At 51.5% G+C, this 12058-nt stretch overlaps 4 protein-coding genes and 1 non-coding gene across 5 annotated transcripts; 3 read left to right on the forward strand and 2 right to left on the reverse strand.

The window, feature by feature from the left end:
• Positions 1-97: 97 nt before the first annotated feature.
• Positions 98-1614, forward strand: Z517_06393 (uncharacterized protein; the record flags this gene model as incomplete). The annotated part of the gene is made up of 3 exons (XM_013428133.1): positions 98-287; positions 387-572; positions 632-1614. The coding sequence occupies 3 exons, from the start codon at positions 98-100 to the stop codon at positions 1612-1614; spliced, it is 1359 nt and encodes a 452-aa protein (XP_013283587.1).
• Positions 1615-2139: 525 nt separating this feature from the next.
• On the forward strand, positions 2140-2278 carry Z517_06394. Its single transcript has one exon. It is a non-coding gene; the product is annotated as a tRNA-Glu (tRNA).
• A 1159-nt stretch (positions 2279-3437) lies between these two features.
• On the reverse strand, positions 3438-5114 carry Z517_06395 (uncharacterized protein; the record flags this gene model as incomplete). The annotated part of the gene is made up of 2 exons (XM_013428134.1): positions 3438-5000; positions 5055-5114. 2 exons carry the CDS (start codon positions 5112-5114, stop codon positions 3438-3440), a joined length of 1623 nt encoding a protein of 540 aa, XP_013283588.1.
• A 1035-nt stretch (positions 5115-6149) lies between these two features.
• On the forward strand, positions 6150-8078 carry Z517_06396 (uncharacterized protein; the record flags this gene model as incomplete). Its single annotated transcript, XM_013428135.1, has 1 exon — positions 6150-8078. The coding sequence occupies one exon, from the start codon at positions 6150-6152 to the stop codon at positions 8076-8078; it is 1929 nt and encodes a 642-aa protein (XP_013283589.1).
• Positions 8079-9847: 1769 nt separating this feature from the next.
• On the reverse strand, positions 9848-11854 carry Z517_06397 (uncharacterized protein; the record flags this gene model as incomplete). The annotated part of the gene is made up of 1 exon (XM_013428136.1): positions 9848-11854. The coding sequence occupies one exon, from the start codon at positions 11852-11854 to the stop codon at positions 9848-9850; it is 2007 nt and encodes a 668-aa protein (XP_013283590.1).
• Positions 11855-12058: the final 204 nt, after the last annotated feature.

Below are 12058 nucleotides of genomic sequence, written 5' to 3' on the forward strand. Positions count from 1 at the left end.
ACACTCTCCAGCGACTTCATCACGCCCCTCGACTCCCAATGAAAGTTTCCCTGTCGGGATAGATAACGACCAAGAACGGAATTTGATTATATCCATTATGGACACCAGTGTCGAATTAGGCTCGACTTCTCAAACGATGCCTCGAGATCGAGATGGAGAGCACATGGAAAGGGCTGAAGAGGGTGACACAGGACCCAATAATGAGGCCTCACTGAACCCCGTCGACGGGGGTTGGGCTGCGTGGAAACTGCTTCTCGCTGCATTCGTCTTTGAGGCGCTGCTTTGGGGTAAGTTGTGAAGAAAGAAAGAAAAAATTACCTTCTATATAACTATGGATATATGCATAAATATTATATGCAACAACAAATTTATCCGCTGACTTGGAGCAGGCTTCCCACTATCCTTTGGCGTCTTCCAGAACTACTACTCTCACCTCCCCGACTTCGTCCACCAGCGGTATATCTCGGTCATCGGGACCATCGCCTCTGGTATGTCCTATATGGGCGCGCCGTTGATCATCCCGGTACTGAAGCGATACGCAAAATACCGCGGCCAGATGATATGGTTCGGATGTATGGAAACCCCTCCACAAAAGAGAAGTAACTGTTCGCCGCTGACATTGCAGAAACAGGGACGTTGTGTATCCTCGGCATCCTCTGCGGATCCTTCGCCCGCACCGTCGGCAGTCTCATCTTCACCCAGGGCGTCATGTACGGGGTCGGGTTCATCATCTTTTACTACCCCATAATCAGCATGGTGAACGAGTACTGGATCACGCGAAGGGGCATGGCGTACGGATTTCTGTGCAGCGCGTCAGGGTTCTCGGGCATCGTCATGCCCCTGTCCCTCGAGGTCATGCTTAACAAGTACGGGTATCCGACGACGTTGCGAGCCGTGGCGATAGGACTGGTCGTGCTCACTGGACCGTTGATACCCCTGCTGAAGGGCCGGCTCCCGGCCTCGACGCAAAGTATTTCGCCGCGGACCAATTGGGCTTTCCTCAAGACGCCGCTCTTCTGGATCTACACGGCGTCCAACCTGATGCAGGGCCTCGGCTACTTCTTCCCGTCGCTGTACATTCCGTCGTACGCGTCGACGCTGGGCCTCAGCTCGCGACAAGGCTCCCTCCTCCTGGCCATCATGTGCGTGTCGCAGGTGCTCGGCCAATTCAGCTTCGGCTACCTCTCTGACCGACGCCTGTCGGTGATGGCACTGTCGTTCGCGTCGACCCTGATCCCCGCGGCGGCGGTGTTCGCGCTGTGGGGGCTGGCGCGCAACTTCGCCATGCTGTGCGCCTTCGCCCTGGTGTACGGCTTCTTCGGCGCGGGCTACACGGCCCTGTGGGCCCGCATGGGCATGGGCGTCACCACCGACGTCACCTCGGCCTTTGCCGTCTTCGGCCTGTTCAACTTTGGCAAGGGCATCGGCAATGTCCTGGCCGGACCCATCAGCGCCAATATGTTGCTGTTCGACCGCATCAACGTGGGCCGCTACGCCATCGGCAAGTACGAGGTGCTCGTCCTCTTCACGGGCTCGTGCATGCTCGCGAGCGCCGTCAGTATCGCCGTCGGGTATCTGGACGTTCAGAAACTGCGATTGCGCCAGCGACCTTGACCAATTGGCCGTTCACCACTGACTATTCGCCTTGGCCAAATCGACTCTTGGCTCTTTCGTTGCAAAAGTAGCAATACACAAAGGAAAGAGGAATCCAGAGCGTCAGAATTAGCTGAATTGATACTGTGGCCCTTTCACAGGACAAATTTGAGCGTAGTTGACATCATTTGTTCCATACGAGACTCATTCATAGAACGATGGACAAAGGTGTGTCCCGCAAAGCTGCCGCCCTCTTATATTCATTAGCGGGAACTTCCAAGGTGGCTTGCATCTAGTGCAACATCCAGAATATCTGGTCTGGTTTTATTTATCCATTGATTCTGTCTGAATTCCAGGATCGAGACAAAGGAAACATGTCGAGAGAATACATAGGTTTGAGCGCGAGAGAATTGTTTGTTTGACGGTCGTACTCGTGACAGTCACCATGTGCCAGCCCCACTCTTTGCCCCACCTTTTGTGAGCCACCCGCACACAAATCTTGGGATATATATAATCTTTCAGCTCAAATCCTCCCAACAACCACCCTCCGCATTGGTGTAATGGTAACATAGCCGGTTTTCAGTGAAAACCATCATACCCGGCGTAAGTCGATTCAAGTATGATATCTACTATACACAAATTCTAACCCCTTGCAGAGCCCGGGGTTCAATTCCCCGATGCGGAAAACATTTATATACTTTTTGTTTTTTTATTGTTTTTTTATCATTTTGCCTGGTTGTGCTTTTGTGTCTGCTGTGAAGATAACATTCATTCGCCTTTATCTTCTTAAGGCCTTAGCACATCAGCCACGGGAAAATATCACATTCTTAGGTGACCAAACTCCTACTCCTCTGTTGGTTACTTGGTGAAAATTGGATTTTTGAGCTGTAAGGAGAGGCGCCGCTTGTGGTACAAAATCCAGTCGCACGTCACCAGAGCACCTCCGCTTCAGTCAAAGTCGAGCCACAAGCATATGCAACCATCCAATCGGGCCGCTAAGAGACTGGGCATCATCGTCGACCTTGATACGCTAAAGAATATCGGAATCTGAGGCCAATCGCGGGTGTCATTAGTCACGACCACTATATCTGGATCGAACAGCACACTTGCTCCGGCGCATCTTGCCAACACCATAATTTGGAATAACTTGCGACGAGGCAGTCCTTAAGCGAGGCGTGACTGGCTTGGATTAAATGCACCGGAGCTCTAGCAGTTCTCATTATCCTACCAAGTTACCAGTTGGGAAGTTGGCGGCAGGGAATCGCTCCTGTCTAGATAAATTCCTTTGACGTCTTGGTCGATGATGCGCTTCCGCTAGCATCTCGGAGGGGAAAGACCTCAACTCCTGAGGACATCGCCGGACCTTATCTGCTGTCGGTATGAACTTGCAAAGGGTTGGAACTTTTCATTTGACAAAGCTTTCGTGATCGCCTGAATCCCAGCGCGTTCACTGAGGCATGGTTTGACAGAGGATGAGCTTCCCATGAGGATCTCTAATGTAGACATGAGTCCTTCGGAATGAGGTTTCGAAAAGTCTGTGGTGGCGCCGTCTTTAGCTATAGTTGTTCGGGATGGGTGACCTGAGCAGGAATGAGAAATAACTAGTCTGAAACCCGTTGTTCTTTCTGCTCGGAATACATCGGCTTGAGAGCACACCACTGATGGTAAGCCATGGTGCCTCCTGGTTTCTCTCTTGTACTGGTGCAGCTAAGGGCGATCTCAGGCTCTGGCTTGTGGAAGATTATGAATTGTCTTCCTTGTATCTTGATAGACCCAACAGCGTCTAAGGAATCTCGTGACTCGTGTTTCTCATCGTATTGCCACAGCCGTGCTGTTGCCGAGTCTCAATCGGGTTCGTAGCCGGTATCGTAGTCTTTGGCGGGATCTTCATAGACGAAAATAGTCGTCGCATTGCTCGATAGACTGTGTTGAGAGAGTGTGTGACTCACAACACTAGGATTCGAAGCTGGCGAGTGCTCACTGCTATCCGACGATTCAGTACTAGATTCTCGTTTCAAAAATCGCATTTGATCGTCTCGATCTCGAAGACTAGGCAGAATCACATCGAAGACATTCTCCACGTGGAGTCCTCTCGATTTTGTGCTTTGGAAAGCCTTTTCAAGCCAGTTGATAGCCGCTGTGTTACCCGTCTTCTGATAGTACGCAAGAGCAAGATTTGCTGGGAAATTGATAATGTTGGCGCCCCAGGCTCCCATTTCAGGTTGCAGGCAATAGGTAACACACCGGCAGACGTTGGCTGCTTGACCATCCGCATCGAATAGCCCCTCGAACGGTGCATCCATAGTTTTCAGTCTTTTTTGATCCCGAAGATAGAGCGACTGCAAAATCTCATTGCCCACTTGGCTCAAGGCCAGCGAACATGTATGATAGACCAGACGTGCATGGGCGAAGAGGTGGTTTTCGAACCACAGGTCTGTGGCAAAAGGATAAGCGGGCTGTTCAACTGGATCATGTTCGACGATTCGTGGCAATGCACCCTTCTTTGTGCCATCTCTCCATTTGTTCATTTTTCTCTGTAGTTCGCTGCATTCCTCCAGTAGGGCAGCAAGCTCAGCAGTCGTGTCAACATCGTACTCCTGAAGAATGTCAAACTTCTCCAAGATGCCTGGAATGAAGGTACCAAGGTCTACCATCCGATCGAAATATGTCCTGTGCTGGAATTCCCAGGGTATCGTTCGCCATTCCTCAGTAGCCAAGTACGTGGCCTTTCTTTGTAAAATCGCAGCATAGATTGTGGGAATTCTCGAGGCCAAAAAGGGGTGATGAGAATTCCAAGTCTGATGGCGCCTGGCACCACGAAGCTGAATCAGTCGAGCTGCTCCCGTGGCATGTGACACCCAACTGCGCGAATTGAATGCCGGCCCCTCAAAGACTTCGTAAAGCCCTAACAGCATACACGCCATGAGGATATGGTCGGAATACATCCGTTCGGGGTCGAAGAGAGCGAGCTGGAGCTCTTTGAGCGCCTTCCCATAAAGCTTTGCACTTTCGTGAACAAGACGGACATCTTTGTGACCCTGACCGACTCTTGAAATGCTTAAAGCTGAAAAGGCATCTGCCAGGGAAACATCATGTTTTGAGACACTTTGGAACACTTCTGTCCAATTCATGGGATGGCCACACCGGATTATAAAGTCATCTCGGCATGCTGCATCTCCCTGGGGCATATATAGGTCCCAAAATAGACTCTTGCACTGCGATTCGACCGCTCCCCGGTTGACTGAGCCCGGAAGAGGAGCGATAGGGGGCCGAGTACGAGCGACAAAGATGGCATGTTCGACCTTTTTGCTGGCGGGATGCAGAATAAAGGTACGTTCGCGATCGTAGCCACCGCAGATATTGCCACTTGCGACACATTGACCACAAACTGGACGCTTCTGATCACACTAGTGGAATGAGATGAGCGGAGATGACAAGGCGCGACTGTGTACGGTACTTACACCCTTTTTGCGCCTGCGACAGGTGCTGCAGCCTTTGCTTTTTCCTGGGACGCCAACCATTGCTATCAAGTGATCAAGTGGATAGAGAATGCCAGCAGGAACAGAGTGTTTCTCGCGCGAGGTACAGGATGATACTCATCTTGTGGTGAGAAGGGCAGTCATGGAAGGATGTTCAAGCAGTTGCTCGCCTGAGCATGATCATTCTTGTTCCAGTATCTGGACAACCGAAATCTCATCCTCTAGAGCGCAGAGGAGTAAGTGCGACTTGAACTCGCAACACAGTCGGCGTGAGATGATAATTAAGTATCCGGTAAGCACGAGTCGAGTCGCGGTGGAGGGAGGACAGAATTACAAGGCGGACAAGTCGCATGCACAGATGGACAATCCCCGAAAGCCATAGATGATTACTTCATGGCGGCCATGTGGGAGGAGTACTTTGGGAGCCCTTGCACCGAATGGTTGCAGGGTGATCATGCAATGGGGATGGCCAGTTTTGGCCCCCACGAGGGCGGAGGAGAGGGGAGGGAAGCTGCTGAATTAAGTGGTCCAAGGCCTAGGCCCTGGGGGCGAATTAAAGCTGAAGGATCCTCGGGTCTGTCGGGCTTATATGGACTCGTATGCCTCCCAGGTTTGTTAGATGGTCACCTGCCGAAAACAGAGAAGGCTTGTTCCCACCCAAACAAAGTTTACTTTTGGTGCTTTGGGGTGTCGCAATTGACCTCATAGGGCTTGAGCGCTGATGCTGCGGGCGGTCGATCCCCAAGGAATCATCCCCAGTCACCCACCAGCGCCACCAGTCGGGAGCTGACAAGCTGCGTGAAGTGCCTGGTGGTGCTTGGTCTCGGCACCCGTCAGTGCCAATCAACGCCCCACCAATTTCCCAAATGTCCCAAATGTCCCCTGGTGCATGCCGCATGGTGCATGCTGCATGGAGTGTGTCGTGGCAACTGTAAACAAACCAGTCAACTCTCACTTCACCACTACTCAACCATTATCTTCTTTGTACAGCTCAGTGAGCGGCTGACGGGTGTTATTTTTGCATGGTCTCTGCACTATTAGCAATAATTGTAATGGCATAATCGGTACTGCATCACCATGAATCGTCTCGAGTTCGCCCATCTCTTATCCCAGACGCAGTCAATGATGGCTCCATCCCGGGCTCCGGCAGCTGCGCACCTCTCCCACGACTTGTGTCCCAATCCCTCAGAAACGGCATCTTCTCCTTCGCTATCACCTCGACAGAGGTTCCAAGCACATGTACGGACGTTGAGTGATCAGACCGCATCTCCTCCTCGAAGCGCGTCCGCGAGCCCCAAGAGATCATCAGAGCTGCAGCATGTTTCCAGTTTACGTGTCTCGTATCGCGAAAGTCCCTCCCCAAGGAGTATTTCTCAGTCGAGTTCGACGTGGGAAAATAGAGACCCGATATTGAAGACGTTCAACAACACCCACAATGAGCCATACTTTATCAAGGAAGAGCGGGAGGCCTGGAGTAGACCATCACCTTCCAGAGCAACTATACCGTTGACAGACGATGTCTTCTTTCTACAACCGCCCAATTCACAGAGTCCGGTTTTGCAACCTAGCAAACAGCTGAGGGAACTGCGTCCATTTGCTCCCCTGGCTGGTTCGGCGGATGTGAACGAGAGACCAAAAACTAGTCGAGGGCCAACATTTGATCCCTCACACTTGACAATCGAAAATGCCAATTCCGGCTTTGGACATGAAGATGAACCTACACGACCGTCTAAGTTTGCAGAGGGGAGTATGAATGCCCGGTCTGCTGGAGTGTCTTCTACATGGCACGAGAATAGTTCAATCACCAGTTGCTCTGAAACTGAATCAGGGGATGACTCTACCCCACGGGCGTCACCACAGCGATCCTCTATCGATTTGCACGAGTTCAAACCAGAAACCGCGATTGCCCCGACCCTCAAGCAACGTCTTTTCAAGTTTGGAGCCAAGGCCAAGCCAAAAGAGAACACAACTAGGGACGAAGGAGAACCAACGGCAAAGAAAAAGAATGGCCTGAGGAAAAGCATGTCGCTCTGGAACCTCCATGGTGACAAGAAGAAGACAATAGATGGGTCAGGAAGTCCAGAAAAGAAATCTACGGCATCGAACCACGGCAACGACCTTGAGGTCCTCAATGATCGAAAGAGACGCGCAGAGGAAGCATACGCTCAACAGTTTGGCATGAAGAGGAGGAAGTCCAACGTGGGCCTAGCTACAGCAACAACTGGCGATGAAATTTCACAAGAGATGTTAGCCGCGACTCGCAACCAATCGCAGGGCAAGCCAACATCAAACCATAGCAGAATTCTCAGTCAATCTCCACCGAAATTGAACGCCTCTGACTCTGAGTGGTCTGATGGGCATAGAGATCTCGATCATCATAAACGACCAACTCGTCGGGAACTGGAGAAGGAGAATCAACAACTTCGAGCTTTATTGAGACAGAGGCAGCAAGAGAAGATTCCCCAGCCAACAGCATCGGCTTCCCTGCAGCATCCCCTGACTCCTGGAGCAGTCCACGAGGATGACGGCTCCACTCCCAAAGCCTCCGCAAAGAAACAGAGCCGAAAACAATCTGGAACAACAGTCCCCCCTGTCCCAGCATTGCCAGAGCGTGCAGCATTGAAGACATTGAGCAACACCACAAACCAGGACCACGCTAAGAACAGGGGAAATGGCAATTCGGGTGTAATGTCAACTTCAGGTACCAATGACCAGCCAAAGCACAATGTACAGAAGCAGCGCCGACGTCCGTCCGTTGTCCGGGGAGAGGGGTTTTCGCATCCATTCTCTGCCATTCTCGAAGAAGACGAGGAAACCGGGACAGTACAGGCACGGAAAGAAAACCAACGCCCGACGAATGATATGGCTCTCCCAAAATTAGCATCAGAGATGAAGCCCGGGAATGAAGCTATGGGCATTAAGGGGATGAAGATCAATCACGTTGCCACGATGCAGATGCAGGTAATGCAAAAGGAGAACTGGGAATGGCCTGACGACGTTTTCTAGTCGACCTATGAGGCAACCACTTGAAGCCAGGCTAAAGCCAAGTGCATGAAGAGGGAATGACGGCAGACACCTTTGGCTGATGAGACACGACTGTTGATTGTTTGAGTCGGGATCGTGGTAAGTGGATTTGAAGCGTGATGCAATACGAGAATGACATGATGAACGAGTGAGGAAGAGCGATATGCCAGGCATTGGAAAGTTGGACGACTTCAAATGATTTCATGTCTATGGAGTTTGTGGGTTTGACTCTATTCTTTCTGTATTTCGAGCAGCGCATCGCATGGCTGAGCGAGTTTTGTTCTGGCGCCACAGCGACGTGTCTTGTTTCGATTTGATCGTTCCAAGGATAGTCGACAACTTGGTTTGGGAACTGTGCAGCAGCAACAACGGCATTGGGGACTGGATCTACATGTTTCCGCCAGGAATCCCGCGCGTGAATGCCTCCATGTTGCTCGTTTGCTGGATTTCCTTCTACTTGGTTGCCTTATCACTTCTATTCTTGCCTGAAATTTACGTACATAGCGCTGCATGGCATGGCATGGTATCGGGCAGCATAGCATACCTTTGTAGGTATGTAGTACAGCATAACTCAGGAAAGCCTTTTGCAGTAGCGGAGGTAGAGACAGTGAATGGCAAGACTGACTTGATAAAAGAAGATGAAACACGCCAACGAGAGCAGAGGCAGCAAACTCCTCCCGGTCTCCGACCTGCAGGTGGCTTTCTTCGCCAGAATGCATCGTCCCGGTATGTGATTTATTTATAGCTCATTGCTATATATATACACCTACATACGACGTGCCCGTACCGGTGAATTCCCCCGGACGGACATGGACATGGGCATGGACAGAAGATGATATGATACGGCGGGCCATGGCCGCCGAATGAGATGTCGAGGACGATTGTCGACGTCTTCGGGATTTCATCTACCTCGTATATCCAGACCGGGTACGTAGGTGATTGCTGTAGGGAGTGGTGATCTCATGGGACCTAGTGTCCTCGGTACGTACTGTACATACAATACCTAGGTATGTATTGATGTATACATGTCACATGTATATATGTATGCCTACCCAACCTAACCAGCCAGCCAGGCCTATCCTGGAATACCTAGCAAAGTCATACCTAGCACCCTGCGCAACTGATAGCCAGCCAACCAGCCCACAAGTACCTACATACATAGGGTATCCAAGTGCCTACCTAGTTGAGAGGGGACGTCAAGGGCCCTTATGCATGTAGGGAGGGGGTAGGCTCGCAAGGCTTTTCCTCGTCTTTACGGCCCAGTTTTCGTCTCTTGGTTGCGCATGACGACTCCTACATATATTCCGTGGAAAAATATGTGCTGGGAGAGGGAGAGTAGAAGAGAGGAAGAGAGAGAGGAGGGGGGGGGAAGGTGGAATATAGATAGGTGTGGTGCTAAGTATCTCGTAAGGATGATGGGCTATTGCCCATTCAAGATAGACGGAGAGGAGTATGTCCAATCAATCGATCAACCAACTAAACAAACTATATGCATATACAACCGTTGATTCATTTACTCATTCAGTCACCCATCCAAATCAGTAGTCAACATCAACGTCAATATCAAAACCATCCCGGGTGACAGCATTCCGAGAAGGGAATTCTTTGAATTGAAGCAGGGCGCCAGAGGAAGAAGTTCAGAGTTGCAGTCTGTGCTGAGACCCTCTTACAAACCTCGGTTTCCTTCGAGAGTGAGAAGGAGTGCCATGATACCATGTTTGACTTCACACTGATTGCCCCCTCGGGTTCAATCAGTTCCAGAACCACCCACCGCCACTCCGTCTGGGTCGCCCACTGTTGTTGCTTCCGTCTTGCTGTTGCGTTGGCGCAGGCTGTGGCTCATGCTCCAGCTCTGGTTCCGTCTCGGCTGTCAAGATTGGTATCCTTCGAGGAAAACGTTTCGGCCCTGTCGACTCTTGATCTTGCTGTCGTTGAAGTTCCTCATTCTTTTCGGGCTCATCAAAAAGTGATTGATCTCGGTAAGAGCCATATGCATCTTTCTGGCGTCCTCTTGGATCTTCGCCTTTGAATGATTGTGACTGGGTCGATTCAGATGCGAGGAGAGTTTGTGTCGCTTTGTCCTCTGTGTTGCCTAGCTCGCTCGAGTTGGGAATATTCGTCACCGAAACTTCGTCATTAGTCTCTTCTGTCCCATCTGAGAATCGTCGTTTCAAGATCCGTCTGGACTCGACGGAGCCATCAGGCAACGTACGTGTGTGGATCGTCGTAAGAGTTGCGACCACAGACTTGTCAGAGGGCACATCAGTACTGTTGGTGGAGGATGAAATGGCCGCGTCGTACGAGTAGGTCGATGGAGACGATGTCGTAGGAAGATGGGAAACCCCCTCTTCCTGAGTGACAGAATCTACAGCAGCTGACTCAAAGTCTTCCTGTGTAGCTTCATTGTTGGCTGGAGCTGCTACCTCAGTGACAGCAGAAATGGGAAGGCTGGATGCAGGATTCCTCTCCTCCGATGACTCTCCGGGCTGCGTGGGTTCTTCTGTGGACTTGTTGTATCGACACTGACGATTACGGCGCCACCTGGCACAACGGTCTTCCACATTTGGCGCAGATACTGCTGCGGCCGTTGACTTCGGGTCGATCGCCCGCTTGACCAGCATCCCTTGCTCGCTAAAGCCCCATCTACTGCCAAAGCTGCCCCTGCTTACCATGTCGTGTATCCAAGTCTTGGGGGTCCGCCAAGTATTCCAGCTGTCCCTGTCCACCATCTTTCCTGTTTGCTGAAGGCTCAACAAGTCCTCGAACGCGTCAGCCCAGGGCTTATGTCTTGCCATCTTCTCGTCCACACTCGTGTACCATCTATCAAAGAACTTGGCGTCCGAGATGTGGAATGGCACGCCTTCCGAGTCTTGCATCTTGACTTTGAAAAGTCGTGGTTGTCTTGGGTTGCAGAGGTAGATTGGGGAGTACGGACTGAGCATGAGCCAGGGGATTGTCTCGTCTGTGTTCTCGAACGGTTGCATCCTGCGGGCGGCCCAGAACGAATATGTCGTGGGCGGAGACACAACCTTCTCACTCGGAGCACTGTCTTTGGTATCGCCAGCGTCGTCGTCGTTGCTGGTTGAATACTTCTCCTTCTGCTTGCCGTCCCAACCAAGCGCAGAGAACCAAGATCTGGAAGGATTCTTCTCGGTGTACGAGTGAGCCGGTGCCTCGAACACATGCTTTGGTATGTCATGTTCTTTCCGCGGTAGTGCATTGTAGGCATCCAATTCCGTCCTTGGCTGTCCCGCTTCATCATAGAGAGCGGGACACTTTTCTGCATTCTTTTGGACCTCTTGACCGTTCAAGGCTGGACATCGGGCGGCCCTGCCCCGAGTCCACCAGGGTGTATTATCGCTTGTATCACTGCGACTACTCTCCATCGAGTGCTGTCTCCACGCGTCCTCCATCGACCTCCAGGCTTCATTCTTGGACTTTTCCAACTGCTGTCTCATCTCCTCCATCTCTTGCTCAAACTGCTTCCGGAAGCCTTCCTCCCACTCCTGTCTCTGCCGCATCAGGTCGTCGACTTCCTGCTTCAAGCGATCACCGCGGCCGGAGGAAGAGAGGCCAAACAGATGTGGGAAACCGGAGAAGAATGATGAGAACTGTTCGTCGGCAAAGCGACGGAAGAGGATGAATGGGTTCTCGTCGTCTCTGTTCGGGGGGCGAGGATAAGGAGTTTGATAGGTGGGGAAGGGGTCCATGGGAGGAGGGGCCATGGTGTTGTCGGCGGGTTTCTTGTCGTCTGGCATCTTTGCGTGCAGTGGTACTTTGAGAATGGTTCGAGGGTTGAGGCCAGACGGGATGAAACAGGAACAAACGCTTCTCAGGGCGTGATGAACCGAACTAAAGTCGAGGTCGTTGATGCCTGGAGTGGCACGACGAGGATGACGATGACTGCTTGACGCGGGGAAGTTGTCAGTCTCACCATGGACAGTGGAGTCTGCAATGATTGG

This window comes from Fonsecaea pedrosoi (genome assembly GCF_000835455.1).
Source record: "Fonsecaea pedrosoi CBS 271.37 unplaced genomic scaffold supercont1.4, whole genome shotgun sequence".
In the NCBI taxonomy this organism is placed as follows: Eukaryota; Fungi; Ascomycota; class Eurotiomycetes; order Chaetothyriales; family Herpotrichiellaceae; genus Fonsecaea; species Fonsecaea pedrosoi.